Below are 20,019 nucleotides of genomic sequence, written 5' to 3'. Positions count from 1 at the left end.
AGATTCCTCGCTAAGGCCCACTATAGCAACCCAGTTTGGCGAAAGATAAATGAAAGCTTCACTATCAGAGGAATTGGTCATACAGCATTGTTGGTACCCTTCTGTAAATAGGAGAAACCCCCACAACTAAAAGACTGGAATTTGTCCAAAAGCACAGTCAAGCCACAAAGCTTCTGGGAGAAAGTCTGTTGGACAGTAGACAAAACACGAGCTTGGTTGGCAGTTGCAATAATTAGGCACAAAAAAAAAAACACACTGTAGAAGAGTGTCTTGAATGTGAAAATACATGAAATCTCTAGAGGATCAAGTGATTCTGGAGTGAAATGTGCTTTCCAGTGTCAGAAAGCTTGGTTCCTGTCATAGGTCATGGGTCTTTCAGCAGAATGACCTTAAACACCCAAGAAAGACTAAGAACAAAACATTGGACAATTCAGAGTATTAAAAGACTGAGAGAGAGCCGAAACATGCAGGATGGAGAGGGCACCTCATTTTTGTCAAGATATTTTTTTTAAATTATGCTCCAACTGTTGGAGCATTACAAAGCAATGTTTGCTTTTCATTAGTAGTCACGTCAATGTTATTTCAATGAGCACGGTGAGCAAGCCAAGATAAGTGGGAAGGAAGGAAATGACCTTTTAAAAAACATAATGTCCAATAATTGTCATAAAAATCCGGTGGAACTGAAAGCCTAGAGACACGCAAATTTGATTGGCTAAATAGAGACTTGGCCTCAGTTATTATTAATATTTCATTTAAAACTGGGCACATTATAACAATTTGCTACCAAAACGGAGCACATTAGTCAGAACGGTAAATTCTTTCTCCTTTTACCCACTATAAGAATGCTACGAAACCTTGTGGACAAACACAAATCTTTCTCGGGATTTATAAATGTATTTGAGTTTTACAGCTACAGCAGGAACAGGCCCCTAAAATTTGTAAGGAATTATTTATAAAATATTGCATTTGTACTGTAAAATTGAATCTGAGAACCATAATGCTAGAAACATGTAGAGTAATGCCAACAGATTAAAAAAATAATAATAATAATAATCGGGAAGACCAAAAGGACAGAGCTGCTTTGCAATGAGAAATAAAAAAAACATGAGCAAAATTTTAAACTGATATTTTTAGTGGACAGAAATAAAAATGTATTACAAACAATAATGAGCATCGAATACTTTCTGTACCGACCAAAGTCAAACAAACAGTGACTTAAAGCAAGTCAAAAAATGAACACTCCTTTTGTTGTTTGGTATGTGTGAGTGTTTGGTACTACAAAAAGTCTCACAAAAAAGATCTTAGAACTCGGTCATCTTCTTGTGTGTGTCCGCCTTGTTTTGTTCTCTCTGGATGGACAGCTCCTGGGCTTTCTGCTGGGCCAGCAGCCGACGAGCGGCCGACAACTTCTGTTCCAGCTGCTTCACTCTGGACGCGTCCCTGTTTTTTTTCATGACACAGACAACAAACAGATTAGGATGTGGAGAGAGACGGGGCTGGATTCCGGGCTGCACTCTCCCCAATGAGTTGGCCGCATACACCGAGTCTCACCTTGAATCTCTGCATCTCATTTACACTTTTACCACAGCCCTGAATTCCAATGACTCATCACTTCAACACAACAACTGGGATGCATTACATCTAGATTAGGGATGTCACATTTTTTACTTGTAGAAAATAGACAAGACAAAAATAATAAAAAGGATTGAGCGTCCACTTGTAATTTGGAGCGCTCTTTAGTCAAAGTACCACTATATTACATCTTAGGATGAGGAAGGCTAATTTGTACCAAAGTTGAAAACTGCCAAATCCAACTTTTGACATGCCCTGAAATGTTATTCATAAACCCTCCTTGAAGGTAATTTCCAAAAACCAGTAATACTGACCTGCTGGTCTGCCTGCTGAGCAACTGGGTCAGGTTCTGGATCTCCTTTTCAGTCTGGGCCACCTTCTGGGCCACCTGGAACAACTTCACATTCAGGCTCCTCTTGGTGCTCTTGCCCCCATTGTAGGCCTCCACCCCGGTGAGTGCGGACGAGCCAGCGGCCGTTGCCGCCCCGTCCGCATCGCGCTCCTTGGCACCGAGCTTGCGGTTGAGAAAGTCAAAGACGGTTTTGCGCTCTCCGTTAGCCTCCCTCGGCTTCCGCCGGCGCTTCGGCCGACTCGTTTTCACGCCATCCTGTGTCTTGCTCTGAGTGCGTCTCAGGGTTAATTCGGCACAATGGTCCAATGATTTGCCTTTAGGTACAAGCACCGCCATGACGGGCTCCACTCGACCCTCCTGCGTTTTTCCTAAACCTGAGAAATCAAAAGAGGCAAGTTCGGTTTATGGTCTCCATCTGTATTCATGTCTCCTTCAATACACTGTCTGTGACACTCCAAACGTAAATCATGTCCCCATTTAGAGTGAGGTAGATGATAAAGTAAGGTACTGTTTTAGGCGTGGTCCCTTTGTGATTGATATGTTGCAACCCCAAGCGACATTGTAATGCATATCAATGGCACCGGGAAGAGAGAAATAACCAAGAGCCGGGTCTCATCTCAGAACCTCTGACCCTGTCATGTTCTGTTTTCACTTTCAAATTGAAAGCTCGCCCTGTCTGGAAGCATCAAGGTGGAAACATCCTGGACAAACAATGGGTTGTAATTCATATTTCTGGCTGTAATCAAATACATGGCCTCCTTTAGCATGTCTTGGTAATGTTACCTTACAATTCAGATCAGTATAAGAGCAAAAAAGAAACTCATAGGCTGATGTTTCACGTCACGACTTTGACCTTTTACTTAATTGCAATGCCAGCAGGTGCTTATGCATGGCTATAGGCGTGTGTCGTAAATCAATCATCAATTTCATCACCCTAACTAGCAAGCAGAATATATTTGTCCCCTCAAGGCCTAATTTGCCCAAAACTGACACTAAAGTGGAATATTTACAGGATTCACAGTGGAACCTTTATGGTCGAACACCTGTTGCAGGACTCAGATCGGCCGCGGATTAGTTTGTTTTCAAAAAAAAAAAAAAAAATTCCCATGGAAAATATAAACAATTTGTTTCAAAGTCAAACTGTCCTCATAAAAAAATACTTGTGTACTTCAGCGTGAGTAAAGCACTTGGACAATTTGCAACTATTTAACAAACACAGTGTAGTATAGATAGTACATCATTCAAAATAGTTGCGACTTAAGTACATTTTCACCAACCTTTGCCATATTCATAACCCATCTTGAGCATTAGCTTGGATCCGATGCCTCTTGTGTGAGCCTCCCAACCTCCAAAAATTGAAGTATTCGTTGCAGTCGATTCACTTATAGACTCCAAAACTGTTGGAAAAGAAGTTTTAATCAAGCACAAAGTTCAAAATGGGAAAACAAAAGTAGTTTTATAATGAGAAAAATTCAAAAGAGGCATTGTTTGTCAAATGTTTGCTTATTTAGGGTAAGGACCATGTGGAATTGACAATCAGGAAGAAAATGTGTGTTGCACCAGAGTGTAACTTGGTGAGAAAGTTTTCCTCTAGAGTCCTTCATATACAGATAACAGAAATTTTAGGAAAAGGGAACAATGCACAATGTCATGCAGTAATAAGTCAAAGTAAAAGTCTCCCACAACCCATGTAGAGTAAATATTTCCATTCTCTATTTCAACAATACCGCCAAAACCAAAGTCGAGGATAACATCTAATTGAAAAATACCTTTAGCGTAAGCCGAATCATCTTCAGCATCTCCTGGGTCCGAGTCAGAGGAGAGTGGGTCGTCTTCTCTCAGTGGTGGGATGATGCAGTCGGCTTCAACCACAGCATCTTTTAGCAGCAGGGAGTCAAACTTAACTGTGTAAAAGCCATTGTCGATATCTAAAAGGGAGGAACAAAAATATAACAACAAACATGACTTTCAGTGATCTTTATTTGTCAAGCAATAAGGTTTCTGGCATGGCTGATTTAAATGGATTGGCAATGAGGACAAACTATTGTGATTTAAAACCCTACCCTGTAGTAGTGTCAATCATAACAGAGCACTATCATGTTAGAAAAGATGTCAATTTGTTTTTTTTATTGTGCAGCTCTAATCTTGACTAGTAAAATCTCAAATGAGCCCAGTACCTGTAATTCTGGCTGGGTACCAGATGCCATCCTCGTGTCGTGTCAAGCAGCACGAGCCTTCCTCAAGGTTACTGAGGTCACAGTCCAGGAAGTCTCTGAGCTCCGACACGTATACCACTTCACCATGGGAAAACCTTTGCGGAAGGTGAATAAAAAGACAAGGCAGAGATTCTACTATTTCGGGTTTAAGGATGTCAAGAATAAAAGAGACATAATTCTCAGTTCACAACGGTGTATCCCCATTGAGGGGAGAAAAATACTGAAACATTGACAGGAGCTTATGCAAAGAGCCATATTTGGCAAATTAAACTAAGGTCAAAATGGACACAACACATCATTGAGAAAATATTTTGTATAGTTATGATTCTATATGAAAGTAAAATGAGTAAACGCAATTCTGGAGTAGTAATTTAGAATTTTAATACACTGTCAATTGACTGCTGTAGAATTATACCAGTGTTGTCGCAGTATATTACTACTTATCCAGATTCGATTCTGTTTGTATAATGATAAAGATCATCATCATCACTCACACAATGAGAATTTTGACAAAATGGCTTTGCTTACGATAATAATCATCATCTTCATCACCATCATCATCACTCACACAATGACAAAATTGACAATATGGCTTTGCTTCCACCTGCTGGACAATATTTCCAAGCACAAATGCATGCCTAACCAGTGATGAAGGTGTAGGTAAAACAAACAAACTGTTACCTGCAGTTATCCTGGAAGCGACATTTATCTTCAAGATAGAATGGACATGGTTTCATGGACTTTTGCGTCGGATAAATGTACAAAACTCTAGCTCGTGCCTCCTCTCCATCTGGTTCCTCTGCCCCAACCACCATGGCATTGTGGTACTCCAGGGTCCCCCATGATGTCCTGTAAGGTGCTCTTACTTTGGTACCACTCAAAGTATCTACCTCCTCCTCCTCTTCCTCCTCTTCTTCTTCTTCACGTTCATCTTCTACACAATTGTCTGTGTCCTGATCTCGTTCCTTCGATTCAGCGCTAGTCCCCGAAACCTCCCCAAGCTCAGTGTAGAAAGCAGCAAACTCAGACTCCAAATGGCCTTTCGTGTCAGCCGCAGGCTTTTGGGCATTGGCCTGCACTCCACTAGTGTCCTCCAGGGAAGCCAGAAGCAGACTCTTTCTGAAAGACAGCAGGCTGGCCTTGGTGAGTTCTATCAGCTGACACAGGTCCTCTTTCAGTTTGAGCAGGTCACACTGCTGAGAGGGATCCAGGCCAGCAGCGAGCGTGGCATCCACCTGCTGCAGCTGGGCTTCATACGTAGAGATTGCACCCTCCAGAGTTTCTTCATCCATAGTGTCACTCCACACTGGGCAGAACGGCAATGAGAGGCATCCAGCCTTCGGGGAAACTGCAAGGGAAATGCATAATTTAAAATCACTTTGGATTAACAACCACCTTTTGTGTATGTGTGTGTGCGTGCGCACGCGTGTGTATCTCACACGCACACAACTATTTGAACTTTATTCTTGTATGAATGTAACTCTTCTGACTTGCGTTTGTAAAAATCTTTACTTGTAAAATTACTCTGAGGCTGTCTAAAAACGCTCGCATGCACGCACACACACTTTCAATTTGAAATTATAGTAATCAAAACATGTTTTGTTTCATCTGATCCAATCAATTGATCACCAAAATGATCAACAGATTTATGGGAGATTAAAATAATCACTAGTTGCAAATACATACATTAATCAAAATAAATGTTGATTTAAAAAATACATATGTAATTATAATCAAAGCAAAACTGCTTCGCTTTGGAATATACCGAAAGATATCCATGTCAACTTGTCTTTTATTGGAAAGCGACAGAATGGAAGGAAATGTCACATTTACAGTAACCTAATGGCAAGTTCATTTAAATTGTAAATGACAAGAAACTCATTGCATTGTACCCTCGCGAATCGTACTATCGAATCAAATGGAAAGAACCGAAACGTTCCACTTCAAAATAATCGCTCCTTGAATCGTATTGCAACCCAGGTATAGAGAGAATGTATCGAATCATCATTTATTGGAGAGAGGAACACCCCGAAACGCAAGAAGGGTGGAAATATTATCGTATCGGGTACAATGATATCTGCGGTGGAGTGGTGACATTGTGACAAATAGTAAATTGTAAACACGGCTTGTGTACATCAGTCAGGGCAATTCACATGCAACATTAAGCCGGGGGCTTTAGGGTCACCAAATAAAAGAGAATATAGAAAAATGCATGGATCAAATGCAAATTTACGTCTAATGTACACGAAACCTCTAGAAATCGCATAAGGTTTGATCAAACTTGTCATTAATTAGCAAGTCCAGCAGTAAATTACATGGGAGCAATGTGGCTAAAGTGTTAGCAGCTTTCGAGCTACCCATTAGAAATGATCACAATAATCCCTGGCATTACCTTCGTTATCTGGCTAATTGTCTGAAACTAATGCCGCGACAGGAAGGGCGATTAAAACTTAAAACGTGGGAAGTAACTGAAATACTGCACAAGAGACGAAGACAGTAACGAAGTTCACCGGCTGAATCAAAATAGTTTCCACGAATATCACGTCCGGTCTATTTTTTTCCAAAGTAAAAACATGTGTAATGGACAAACCAGCTATTGAAATTGTTTTCCCTTTCACAAGAAATATCTAATGTGCTTGTAAAGCGAATTGAATTGAATTCATTGTTTTATTTGAATACTGAAAAATATTCTGCATTTTCAATTGATACTCGTGTGCATTTATTTTTGAAGACGTCTACTTGCATTTCCGTCCAACATAAATGACGTCATCGTCGGCGCAAGTAATGAACGTCACCAGCAGCCAGTGCGCTTGTATTTACTTTTCCTGCAAAACATTTTGTGCGTTTTGCAATGTAGTATGGATTTTCTGAGCAAATCAAATTGAAGGTATGTGGTCAGTCTTAAATAATGCAACAGCATACGGGACAGGAAGTTATTTCGCAGTATTTAGATTTGATGACTCAGATGCTAGATGCCAGCAATGTGGTTCCTACTTCAATAGAGAGTAGAACGGTGATTATAGTACTGTACATTTTTGGAATATTGACTTCTGATTTTTCGATGCAAATATGCATAATGTCAATTGCTGTTAAAAGTAGACAGATGTCTGAAATTCCAATACTGTCTACGGAAAATGTATTACTCCCAGTTATCAACTAATCATTTGTTCGTGACACCAACTTTTAATAGTTAGAGAGACAGTTAAACCGATTTTATAATGTCTAAAAGGTGATCCTAGTGAGGAAATTTGGAGGATGAATAAATAAATAAATGAATGATACTGAGATCTCTCATGTTTGATCCTACCATACAGAGAACGGGGCTCAGCTGCGATGCCTCCAACCATGGCGCTTATAAGTGATCCAAAGATTGCTTTTTCCTACCTGCGTCCAGCTTGTGTCCTGCTAACCCGCGTGCCTACTTTGAGCAATGTTGAGACTTTGAGTGCTCAGTTAAAAGAGGTCAACGATGCCACCCTGCAGCAGCTCCAAGATTATGTCCTCTTCCCGCTCCGCTTTGTGCTCAAATTGCCCGGGCCCAAGAAGGACAAAGTGGTGCAAGCTGTGGTTGAAGCCATGAGTCACGTCCTGGAGAACACCTGCGTTCAGAGCTGGCAGACCCTCCATGAACTCTTCTCAGAACTCTGCCTCTGCCTGTGTTCCCCCGAAAATCCTGGAAAACCTGCAGATACATCCGAGGAGCTGAAATTAGCAGCACTGCGATGCCTGGACACCTTGCTTCATGCTGCATATGGCGATATTTTATTCCAATTTTTTGAAAACAAAATGCTGCCTGAGCTGGGAGCTGCCGTTTCACTGCTTCTGGCTTTAGCTGAGAAGGAGAAATCCAGAGATGTTCAAATAGCAGCCTTGAGGTTCTTCCAGGTGTTGACTCTGCAATGTGACTGCAATAAGGATCATGTAGTGCCCTCCTCAGATGAACGCGAAGCTGAAGGCAATGCTATGGCTTCATTCTTACCTGGCGTTACAATGGCAGTTGCCAGGATCATCACAGGAGATTTGAGACAAGGCCACGGAGTCACAGTTCGAGCTGTCAAGGTACCATAAGTTCTAATTATTACGTAACATGGTTTACTATTAATTAGTTGTCCAGTTGTGGTCGAATCACCAGATTTACGTCATTTATAGCTAATTGTCCAGTCATCAAATCCATAAAACAAGAATAATATAAGCTGGTTTATGGACTGATCTTTGAAAAGCAATTTGAAATTGTCCTTTCACATTATGTTTTCATTTAGGTTTGGTCCAGGACCGTCAGCCTCGTCATGGAAGATGCTCAGCTTCAGTCTAGTGAGCCGTTGAAATCTCCCTCAACAGACCTAGGGAAGATTGGCCAGCTGATCGTCCGTCGCACATCGGACTGGGTGAAGAACACGTCAGGAAAACTGTGCATGCTTCTAAAGAAGATTATCTCCAGTACGGTGGCACACCAGCACTGGAAAGTTCGACTGGAGGTGGTGGAGATGGCTGAGCACCTGTTGGACAGGTGTACTCACTCTTTGGGCGAGTGTGTTGGGCTGCTTCTGGAGGCACTGGTGGGAGCAATTAATGATGAAGAGCCCAGAGTCAGAGAGAGGTTTGTTTTTATTGCAGCAAGCACAATAACAGGTTATTTATTATCTTATTCCAGTTACCTTTTCTTCTCTGCAGGTGCGAAGTTGCGCTCAGAAAGGCTTCCCAGAAAAATCAGATACCTGTCAATGCCGACGATATCAAATGTAAAAGCAGCTCTCAAGCATTCACTGACGTCCTGTCAGAGAATCTCCACTCTTTGGCCACTTCACTACCCAGACTGATGCGGACCTCTGATGACCAAAAGAAGCTGTTTGTCCTTAATGTCTTTCTGGGTTATTTAAAGCTCCTCGGACCACTGGTGTCTGTGGTGCTGAACTCTGCGGTGCATCTTGAGAGGATTTCGAAAGCCCTGATGCAGGTAACAAGCAGTGTAGTGACATAAATGCCGTACTTTGTGGAAGGAAATAGCACGAGTGGAACATGTCACCAATTTACATTCCGCATTATTATGCAAATGTTTTTCTCAGATTTTTTTTATAGTCTATGCAAATGAACTCAGCATAACTTTCAAGTCTTCAACTGTTAGAGAATATTTTGAATGTTTTTAAACAAACCTCCCAATGTTTATTTATTTATTTTAAATAGAAACATAAATATTGTTAAAATGCTCTGTTCTAAACTATTTTGTACAGCAATGTCAAGACATTTTATGGGTTGTGAAGAATTGAAAATATTCACTTTCTTGACTTTGCAGCAGTAGGCGGTTGCGTTTGTATTGCAAGAATTTCAAAAAATGCATTTCAGAATTAACTCCATTAAAATGTACTCCACAAAAGTGAAATAAAAAATGTATCTAAATAATTTGGTTACTAAATATAAAATGCAAATACATTATTGAATTTAAAAGTTAAACAAAAAATAATCAAACTCACCTTGGGCAGTGATTATTTTAAAAACCACTTAGAGAGATTATTTGTACCACTACTGTTAAACATACCAGCTTTGACATTGAGAATTCACCCATCAATCCATGATGCAAACCGCTTCACCTCATGAGGGTTTCCCAAGATATTGAATAAATGACAACTGGACAGTTCAGGTTGTTTTAGATGTTTTTAACACTTTTCCTGATTAAAAGGGTTCAACACCCACACTTCACCGACTGTTATTGCACAAACACAATCGTCAATGTGAAAATGTACATTTAAAGGGGATTGTGTACTTATTTACAGAATCACAGCTTTCTGCAAGGCTGTTCAAATAAATTTCTTTTTTTCTCAGGTGCTGGAGTTGGACGTCACAGATGTCCATATTGTAGAAGAACGAAGTCACAATGCCACAATAGAAACAAGCTCAGATTCCAATCACTCGACTCATGTACGGAGGAAGCATTTTCTTTTCTTTACAGATGAAAAGATCTTTTCTGTGCTCACAGAGATCTGTCGGACATTAGGTATTGGGACCTAATCTGTTTTGCATTTTACGTTGTGGTTGTGTAGCCATCTAAATCCTTGAAGTCATTCTATTATGTTTTACTCGTAGGTTACTATGGCAACATTTTTCTGCTGACGGACCACTTCTTGGATCTGTACCGCCAGTCATCAGCGTACCGGAAGCAGGCCGCAATGATTCTTAATGAGATCATCAGAGGCGCTGCTGGCATGACTCTCGTTACAGAGGGAAAATGCCTGGAGGGTGAGGGTGGAGGACTTCTTCCCTCTCAGGAAGACCTTAAAGCAGCTGTGATGCTGGTCATGGAGGAATACATCAGCCTCAACAACTGGAACTTGATCACAGTCAATGAGGAGACTGACAGAGATCGACTGGACCAACAGGTGAGGACAAAGACGCCTTGTTTAGTTGTTATTATTAGTTCAGGTTGCAAATACTTCAAAATACTTACCCACAAACCTTTTTTCTTGATTTTTGTTTAGTGTTTACCTTCTTGTTTTTACATTTTGGATCCACTGTTTGAGCATTACCCCAAATGTAAGAAATCTTCAGTGTCAAAATAAACCGTAAATATTATATTATTATATTTTTAAAGCTTATTTCATAATGATGACAGAATTTGGGACTACTGTTTGATAATCTCTGAATTTAATTTAACACTGTATTTTAAGCAAATCAAGGAACCTCAGTAATCCATAATGTTACTATTTGCCCGTTTTCTTTCTGTAGCTACTGCGGCCGCCCGTCCTCCTCTCCATATCCAACAGTCATGCCGACCGCCTTCAAGTCATCCCTTCTTCTCGTGCCTCCCCGCCCACTTCAACAGTCCACCAACTCAATAGTAACATTTGGCAGCTGTGCATCCAGCTGGAGGGTGTGGCCTGCTTCGCTCAGGCCCTCGGACACCACTTCCGTCCCCTGCTAATGACATCACTGTACCCGGTGCTTGAGAAAGCGGGCGAGGAAACGCTTCTGATCAGCCAAGCAGCACTGGACTCCATGTGGGACATCAGCAAGGCCTGTGGCTACTTATCCCTGAAGGAGTTGATTAATGAGAACTCGGACTATCTGCTCAATGACATCTCGCTTAACTTGCAGAGGCTCAGCCAGCATCCGCAGGTCAGTTTTATAGTGCTAGAAGCCCTTTAAAGTTCTTGCTATTCTCACACTTGGTCCATGCCGACCCCCATGCTAGCAAACTAAGAAAATTTGATCTGTTTTTAGAGGATGTTATTCAGTTTAAGAATTCTCTGCAGGTAATTCAACCTCGGTGTTATCGATTTAGGCCTGCCGTGAAAACGAGTACTGTACCCGTATTTGACATCCCGCCGACAATGTTTATAATTTCCTCCCGCTCAAACAACTATTTGAATGTCACCATTCTCAATACATGGAAATACACTTTAAATGCAGTGTGCATAATATTGTGGACACTTCCAAGGTTTGATGTTGTCTTTGTCCTGTTGTCCAGGCTCCAAGGGTGCTGACGGTGATGTTGACTCACTCTGACTCCACCTTGCTGCCTCTGGTCCGAGACATCATCCAGGATGTGCTCATGGCCCTCGACCTCAGCTACGATCACACCGCCTCTCTCTTCTGCTCTGTACTGCACGCCCTCATGAAGGCACTCGGTGAGATCTCACATTTGATAAGACGGAAGGAGCAGACTCTAATTTGTATTCCTGTGTGCTTTTAATCCAGCGAGATGGTTTCCTTTGACTTCTGGAAAAACCAAAGAGTCTTCCCGGTCAAAGCAAACCTGCGCCGACCAGGAAGTCTTTAACATCCGCCAGTTCCTGCTGGACTACCGTAAGCAGAGAGAGCTGGCAGAAGGCATTGGAATAGAGGAAGATGACCCTGAAGACTTGGGTAGGATTCTGTAGCTACAAGACTAACCCCATGCAGAGGAAAGTGCAATGTAGAGCCAAGTATGCAGCATTATCATGAATTTATTTGTGCAAGGGACAGCTGAGGGCTGGATGAATTCACCTTCCGAGGTCATGTCAGTGTCAAAGTATAAGCAGGGCTCCAAACTGTTTTTTTACTAGGAAATTTGTATATCACCCCCGTGCGATTAAATGAAAATTTTACTATGTCGTGATTCAGCTGAACTGACACGTAACTTCTACGTCTTTGCAGAGATTACTCCCCCCACAGATTTTCAAGAAGACAATGATGCTGATGGTTGTGATGTGGAAGCAGAACTTCCCACCCACCTCAGCATTACCAAAGACGTTATGGAGCGTTGTATTCATCTGCTGTCTGACTCAAATCTCTACCTCCGACTTAAGGTACTGTGGCTGACCCTAACTTTTCATATACGTGTATTGTGCAAATGGGGCACACACAGCAGACTTCTAGCCAAACAGAATGCATTCTTGTACGTGTCTCCTTGTTTGCGTTTTCCATCAGGTGCTGGATGTACTGGAGCTGTGTGTTAGTGTGCTGAGTGAGAGGGAAAACGAATTGTTACCCATGGCCCATCGTTGCTGGCCCCCTCTCCTGCAGAGACTGACCGCTGATGACCCACTAGCCGTCCTCAGAGCCTTTAGGGTACGTACAAAATAATCAGACAGTATTATGCTTAAATAGAAGCTCCTACAATCCCAAATAGAACATATGTGCTTCTACCCTCCAGGTTTTGTGTACTTTGGGTCATACCTGTGGTGACTTCCTGAGGAGGAGAGTCTCAAAGGAGGTTTTGCCAAAGCTGACCTCCTCTCTGGTTAAGCAGGCTTCCATTAGTGCTAAATCAGGACCGGTCTACACTCGCACGCTGGCCTACAAACTGCAGCTGACGGTACTTGAGGGGCTGGGCTCACTTTGTCAGAGCTTGGACCTGGGTGAGTGAACACACAAATGTCCACCTAATTCCCGGCCGGGCATGCTGCAGTAGCGGCGCATAATGGATCACCCAAGCTTTGAGAAAGATTCTGTAAATTACTGGTTGCCCCCCCCCCGCCCACCCCCATTCATTTAAAAAATATTTAAGAGATTGGGAAAAACAAAAAATATGGGAGCTAAACCACTCGTATAGCGGGTCCATACCCGCATGCACGTCCACATGCAGTTACACCAGCAGATGGCAGACATACAACAGTGGAAAATAACTACATCGAATGGGTACGTGTACAATTAATAGTTATTTACCTTATTAATCTATTCAGATACACAAAATAGACATTAACTGGTTGAAATCAAAATATGCGGGATTGACATTTTTTTATACAAACACTTTTTAAATTGTTTAAGCACTGTACCTTAAAAACAATTGAATAGGTTTATGTTTTATTGCTCATGAGAGTAGCTTTATTTGGAAGAGTCTAACGCCATTGCAATCTATACATAAACAGAAAGCAATTACTGTGTGTGTGCGCGCGTGCGCGTATTCATATTACATCATGTCTCACAATACTCGGTGGAATGTAGTACGCCTTAATTTACAGAAACTGCTGCAAGCATTTTTTTTTCCCTCAAGGTCAATTTTGTGCCAGTGTAATGAGAGCTGTTCCAGTCAATTTACAGCTTATATTCTTTAAGGAGAATCCTGCAGGGAATTGTATGGTTGAGCTCCCACAAGTAGTGTTTTGTTCACTAATTTTTTTGCCATACTTATTTAAACCTCATTTTCTCCTACTAAAATGTGAATGAAAATTGCCTTTGGGAACATGGATATTTTTTTAATTATGTCTAATTTGCTTAAGGTCCAAATATTTTTCTTTTATTTTCCAAAAGTTAAAAAAGTATATATTGATTTCCCCCTTTCCTTGATAGCTGTTGTTTTACACAAAATAAAGTTACCACTGCAGCACTTAAAATCAATGAAGCACCTCCTTGTTATGAATGCCCAGTCAGCAGCTCAAAAGGTGCACACGTCATGCATGCACGCAATGTGGCACGTCATTGGTAACACCACCAAAACTAAGTACTGCCCATACCCATGTCATCTGTGGTAGAAATTCACCTCTCCTTACCTTTACATGGTAGTTTTATAGTTGTTAGTGGAAGTTAGACTTTTTGCTACATGGTGTGTTTTTTTTTTTTGTTTGTTTTTAATGGAGTTGAACTTTTATTCAGGCAAGAAAAGACTTTCTTAGCAAGGTGTTGAGCATGTCATTGAGCAACATGAGAGAAACCGTCTGCATGCCGCATCACTCGCGTGAATACCGATTTGGCTCCAGCTTGCCTTTGGGACGCCCGCAGCAAGCCAATTAGCGAGCCTCAGTCACACAGCGAGCCGCGGACACCGAGACGGCAACTAAAGTATTCTATGTCCCCCGGTCGGCTCTATCTGCTTCAATCCCACCTTTTCTTCATTTACAACAGAACCACGAACAGCACCTGATTATTTGTGACTGCTGGTGCTATATTCCAAGTATCCACAAAGAAGCTGGTCATGAGTGCAAGCAGCAGCAGATAGAAGAGAAGAAAGGGGATGGAAGTGGTAGCTGAATAATCCCATTGAACTGGGAAATGTGCACCGCTTCTTTTATTCTTGACACGCCGCGAGTGTGGGTCGCCCCGGAGAGAGAAATCGACACGTTTTGAAATGAGGCTTGAAAGGAAGCCCATTTTGCACCTGAGGGAATGGCTAAGTGTCTGCCGAGAATGTGAGGATTGGACAAGAGGTGTGTGTGGGGGGGTGGGGGGTTGGAATGAAGAGAAAGTGATGAAAGAGTTGAAGCAACGCAACATGGAAGGGAAAGAAAAGTGGGCATTTGCCAGGTTGCGATAGTCCAGTTGGGGTGAGGCAGGGTCATGGCTTGGTGCACTTGAAAGTGTGCAGCAAGAAGCCAGCCAGACATGAAGGAGTCAGTTGGGCTTTTTACACCAACCCACCACCGTTTTAAAATAGGAAAGGGGAGCAGATGAAAGCCTGATAAGCACAACCACCCCGCTGTGAGTCTTCCTCGCTCTACCAGCCCTGCTAAGGGTTTAAAGATGCAAAGTCTCAAAAATTCTTCTCTTGTCTTCATCTTTCACCGTCTTGCAACAGGGATATTGATCAAACTCTGAAATGCTCTGAGCTCCTCTGTCCCTACCAGTGTTTTATTGAGCAGAATATTTTGGCCACCAAGGAGTTGTGCCACAGTGGAGGTCGGCGTGGATTGAGCTGAATGTTCTCGTGTTGTCCTTCTTGAGGTGGCAAAAGTCTTGAGTCTCCTCTTCTACTGCACTTCATTTTGCTTCAAGACTTAATTAATTAGTGATCAGTTCAAAGCAATTGGCAGAATTTTGTGGAACCTTGAAAGTCCAACACAGTCCAGTCTATGACGCTGGTTCACTTTCCAGTTCTTTGAATTCCCAAACTACTTTTGGATAGTTTTTCCTTAATCTTTTTTTTCTGTTTTGTTTGCTGTGTATTTCCAGATGAAGAAGACTTAGATATTGTTTGTGATGCGTGCCTGCCCTACCTGAGCTGCAGACAACCCATCGGACTGCAACAGGCCTGCTTAAGGTAAAACCAAACATCACCAAATGTCAGTAAAAGTCATCTTTACTTGCCAGTGTCGAATCGTTCATTATTGGAATACAGTCGTAAATAAGGTAGGATTTAAATTGCCCAAGTGTAAACTCAAGATAATCATGATGAATCTTCATCATCCTTCAAACTTACTTAATTGAAACCAACTTTTATGCTGAAGTGTTGAAAAGAATCCAATTACCGTATTTTCCGCCCTAAAAGGCGCACCTAAAAACCTAAAATTTTCTCAAAAGCCGACAGTGCGCCTTATAGGCCAGTGCGCCTTATATATGGATCAACTGATGAATTTGTTGATCCATACTGGTTGTACACAGTGCTCTGCCAAAATGTTTCAGTACGTTTTAGTACGACTAATAAATTACAAGGTCGCATCGCTTCCCAGCATTACGGCAACTGTAGTCAGGGGGCGTCACCGAATAGCTGTTGTACCCGCGAGGCTATTTCCTGTCAAAATAGGCTGCTCTGTTAATGTTTCGAGTAAATCTACGGATCGATATGGAAGGGAAACATAGGTAAGTAGTACCAATGCGTTAGATCGAACTTTAGTCAGTTCCGATCATTTTATAGGAGATCGTTTGAGAAACGCGATTGTTTACACTTTGCTGAGGCTCATGGGAGATTGCGAGGTGAGGCTCGTGAGACTTTGCGGATGGCTAATGCTATTGCGATAGCTGCTATACGTACCAGGCTATTTCATGTCAAAATAGGCTGCTCTGTTAATGTTTCGAGTAAATCTACGGATCGATATGGAAGGGAAACATAGGTAAGTAGTACAAATGCGTTGGATCGAACTTTAGTCAGTTCCGATCATTTTATAGGAGATCGTTTGAGAAACGCGATTGTTTACACTTTGCTGAGGCTCATGGGAGATTGCGAGGTGAGGCTCGTGAGACTTTGCGGATGGCTAATGCTATTGCGATAGCTGCTATACGTACCAGGCTATTTCATGTCAAAATAGGCTGCTCTGTTAATGTTTCGAGTAAATCTACGGATCGATATGGAAGGGAAACATAGGTAAGTAGTACAAATGCGTTGGATCGAACTTTAGTCAGTTCCGAGCATTTTATAGGAGATCGTTTGAGAAACGCGATTGTTTACACTTTGCTGAGGCTCATGGGAGATTGCGAGGTGAGGCTCGTGAGACTTTGCGGATGGCTAATGCTATTGCGATAGCTGCTATACGTACCAGGCTATTTCATGTCAAAATAGGCTGCTCTGTTAATGTTTCGAGTAAATCTACGGATCGATATGGAAGGGAAACATAGGTAAGTAGTACCAATGCGTTAGATCGAACTTTAGTCAGTTCCGATCATTTTATAGGAGATCGTTTGAGAAACGCGATTGTTTACACTTTGCTGAGGCTCATGGGAGATTGCGAGGTGAGGCTCGTGAGACTTTGCGGATGGCTAATGCTATTGCGATAGCTGCTATACGTACCAGGCTATTTCATGTCAAAATAGGCTGCTCTGTTAATGTTTCGAGTAAATCTACGGATCGATATGGAAGGGAAACATAGGTAAGTAGTACCAATGCGTTGGATCGAACTTTAGTCAGTTCCGATCATTTTATAGGAGATCGTTTGAGAAACGCGATTGTTTACACTTTGCTGAGGCTCATGGGAGATTGCGAGGTGAGGCTCGTGAGACTTTGCGGATGGCTAATGCTATTGCGATAGCTGCTATACGTACCAGGCTATTTCATGTCAAAATAGGCTGCTCTGTTAATGTTTCGAGTAAATCTACGGATCGATATGGAAGGGAAACATAGGTAAGTAGTACCAATGCGTTGGATCGAACTTTAGTCAGTTCCGATCATTTTATAGGAGATCGTTTGAGAAACGCGATTGTTTACACTTCGCTGAGGCTCGTGAGACTTTGCGGATGGCTAATGCTATTGCGATAGCTGCTATACGTACCAGGCTATTTCATGTCAAAATAGGCTGCTCTGTTAATGTTTCGAGTAAATCTACGGATCGATATGGAAGGGAAACATAGGTAAGTAGTACCAATGCGTTAGATCGAACTTTAGTCAGTTCTGATCATTTTATAGGAGATCGTTTGAGAAACGCGATTGTTTATAGAGGGCTCGTTGGTTATTGGCTAGTGGATGCATACCGCAACCCTAGTCAACCTCAGTTTGATGCAGTATAGCTTCTATTTTATGCGCCTTATAAGCCGGTGCGCCTTATATATGGACAAAGTTTTAAAATGGGCCGTTCATTGAAGGTGCGCCTTATAACCCGGTGCGCCTTTTAGGGCGGAAAATACGGTACTCGCAAATATTTGCAAAACGTCACCCAGATTGAATTGAATGTTTTTCCTCTTCTACAGTGTCTTCCACCACTTGATCCAGGTGGACCCCGATGCCTTCTGGTTGACGTTAAATGAGATCCACTGCCCGTCTTCCTTTGTTCCACCGCATCCCGACCTGCAGCCCGTGCAGCTGAGTGGGATGGGACGCCCCAGAGATGAGTACTCAGACAATGTCCTCAAATTACTGCGGGAGGAATTTGGGCAAACAGGTGATGAGTAAAGCTAATTGTGACTAATGCACTTCCAATGGACAATTCATTTAAGAAGACGACTCGTGTTTGTACAGATGTTGTAGACATTTTCACTAAAGTTCTAATTTTCTATAATCAACCAGGTAATCTTTGCCTGTTACTGTCACATCTTTTTATCGTGTACCCCCCCCACTCCCACCTAATTATGATTAACAAAGTAATTTTCCTGAATATACTGAAAAATTGTTTTGCAAAACGATATCAATGCAAATCATGATCATAATGTTAAATCATTTCCATTCAATGAACATTAATTGACCTGAGTGTGTTTGTCACTCATCTGTATTCCAAATACATACCTCATTGTTAAAACCTTGCTTGAATTATTGTCCTTCACTGCTAAAACAAACCATCTTAAATGACTTAGTTTCTATTATTATTGCTGACAATGTGCACCTTTTTATATATTCAAAGGCTCTTACGCTTCTAAGTGTAACGAAGGAAAGTGTGTCTCTGCCAAGCAGAAAGTCAATGAAACCAGGTGAACAATGTGGCGGTAGTCTTTGAACGGCCTTCCTTCTGTTATTCACGAGCAGCCGACATCACCCATCACAGCATGTTATTGCTCTTAAGCCTTCGCCATTCAGGTTATGTTTCAACAATAGAGGCCCAGTCCTTCTCCGTTATCGCATCACCTCTCTGGTCGGGTAAGCCACCTCATAGCGCCGTGATGAATGTACCAGGCCTCCGGTGTGAGGAAACAAGGACGGCACCTTTTCCATTTAGGCCGCTCGACTTAATGTAAAGCAAATGTGGCGCGCCGTCTCTTTATCTCAACTGTGTGCCGCAGCTATTTATCCCTCTGCCAGCGCTGACAACAGCACCATTAGTCATCAGCGGCAACACAGGTGGGAGGGTCCTCAGACACACACACACACACACACACACACACACACACACACACACACACACAGCATTTGACAAATTAGTATGTTACAGTAGTGCAGAAAAAAAGTGAAACGAATGCAAATACATGAAGTGGGATTATAAATTCTAATTAGGACAAAAAGTTGTTCGTGTTTGTGTGTTGATGTGTGTTTTTAAGGGGTGGGGCAAGTGACGTCTGGTGCTCAATTATACATCTCGGGTTGTCAATTCACCACGCAGTTTGTTACAGTCCTCAAATAGTGGGGTCGGCACAATGCCAAGGGGGAGGGGGGGGGGGCATGTGACCTCAGGGAACATGTTAATTAGGATACAATGTTATGCAGAGGTGCACTTATAGCAAATATATAGACAAATGATCCTACTTATAGTCACCAAGGAGTGTTTGGTTGGGGGGCGTGAAATATTTTCTCTTCCCAGGAGGCATAGCATAAAATAATTTGAAAGCACTCATTAAATATAAGGCCTGCTCCTTGGGAGCGTATTCATTTTACATTTCTGTGTTTAACGCTGTCAGTCCAATAAACAGCAGCATATCAATAACTTTTCCTTGCCTTTGCTCAAGTAGCAACATATCTAAAGATAGGTCAACCATCTTAGGGTTTTTTTGCTCACAACACTAAGCCCAAAAAAATCGACCAAGCGACAGCCTATAACAAAAAAAAATGTCTAAGTCAAGGTACCACTGCACTTAATTTGTTCATATCTGTATTTTAACTATAATTTTCAGTACAAAGGATGAGAGTATATTTTTCAGCTTGATTAACACACGGGCAGATAGAATAGAGTAGGGTGGGGTATTTTGAAAAAAATATATTTATATGTGGGTTTGATTGAGGCACTGCTGCATATGTAGGCACTTCACATATAGCAATGACACAACAAAGACAGTGAAAACGGTAATTATTTGTTATGAATAGAAAATACAGTTTCACCTCCTTGCTTTTATTTACAAATA

The 20,019-nt window shown here is 41.8% G+C and overlaps 2 protein-coding genes across 2 annotated transcripts; one reads left to right on the top strand and one right to left on the bottom strand.

Annotated features, from left to right (window-relative positions):
• Positions 1–880: 880 nt before the first annotated feature.
• Positions 881–6,678, bottom strand: zgpat (zinc finger, CCCH-type with G patch domain). The gene is made up of 7 exons (XM_037244260.1): positions 6,533–6,678; positions 4,822–5,488; positions 4,102–4,235; positions 3,694–3,852; positions 3,202–3,321; positions 1,887–2,298; positions 881–1,440 (listed from the first exon to the last, which is right to left on the bottom strand). The coding sequence occupies exons 2-7, from the start codon at positions 5,430–5,432 to the stop codon at positions 1,302–1,304; spliced, it is 1,575 nt and encodes a 524-aa protein (XP_037100155.1). The 5' UTR covers positions 5,433–5,488; positions 6,533–6,678; the 3' UTR covers positions 881–1,301.
• Positions 6,679–6,910: 232 nt separating this feature from the next.
• Positions 6,911–18,492, top strand: tti1 (TELO2 interacting protein 1). Its single transcript, XM_037276980.1, has 14 exons — positions 6,911–7,027; positions 7,455–8,199; positions 8,400–8,737; positions 8,812–9,094; positions 9,958–10,129; positions 10,219–10,511; positions 10,858–11,247; positions 11,600–11,759; positions 11,830–11,997; positions 12,268–12,419; positions 12,541–12,681; positions 12,767–12,971; positions 15,499–15,586; positions 17,944–18,492. The coding sequence occupies exons 2-14, from the start codon at positions 7,474–7,476 to the stop codon at positions 18,143–18,145; spliced, it is 3,318 nt and encodes a 1,105-aa protein (XP_037132875.1). The 5' UTR covers positions 6,911–7,027; positions 7,455–7,473; the 3' UTR covers positions 18,146–18,492.
• Positions 18,493–20,019: the final 1,527 nt, after the last annotated feature.

This window comes from Syngnathus acus, chromosome 2 (genome assembly GCF_901709675.1).
Source record: "Syngnathus acus chromosome 2, fSynAcu1.2, whole genome shotgun sequence".
NCBI lineage: Eukaryota > Metazoa > Chordata > Actinopteri > Syngnathiformes > Syngnathidae > Syngnathus > Syngnathus acus.
The sequence above is the reverse complement of the archived record's forward strand: the minus strand, read 5'-3'. Positions and strand labels throughout refer to the sequence as shown.

Excerpts from the sequence above, each read along its gene's own strand:
- zgpat (XM_037244260.1), bottom strand. The coding sequence starts at position 5,432 with ATGGATGAAGAAACTCTGGAGGGTGCAATCTCTACGTATGAAGCCCAG. Across the intron at positions 3,853-4,101 it reads GTACCCAGCCAGAATTACAG|ATATCGACAATGGCTTTTAC; the intron begins GTACTGGGCTCA and ends CCTCCCTTTTAG. Across the intron at positions 3,322-3,693 it reads TGATTCGGCTTACGCTAAAG|TTTTGGAGTCTATAAGTGAA; the intron begins GTATTTTTCAAT and ends CTTTTCCAACAG.
- tti1 (XM_037276980.1), top strand. The coding sequence starts at position 7,474 with ATGCCTCCAACCATGGCGCTTATAAGTGATCCAAAGATTGCTTTTTCC. Across the intron at positions 10,512-10,857 it reads GAGATCGACTGGACCAACAG|CTACTGCGGCCGCCCGTCCT; the intron begins GTGAGGACAAAG and ends TTCTTTCTGTAG. Across the intron at positions 11,760-11,829 it reads CGCCCTCATGAAGGCACTCG|CGAGATGGTTTCCTTTGACT; the intron begins GTGAGATCTCAC and ends CTTTTAATCCAG.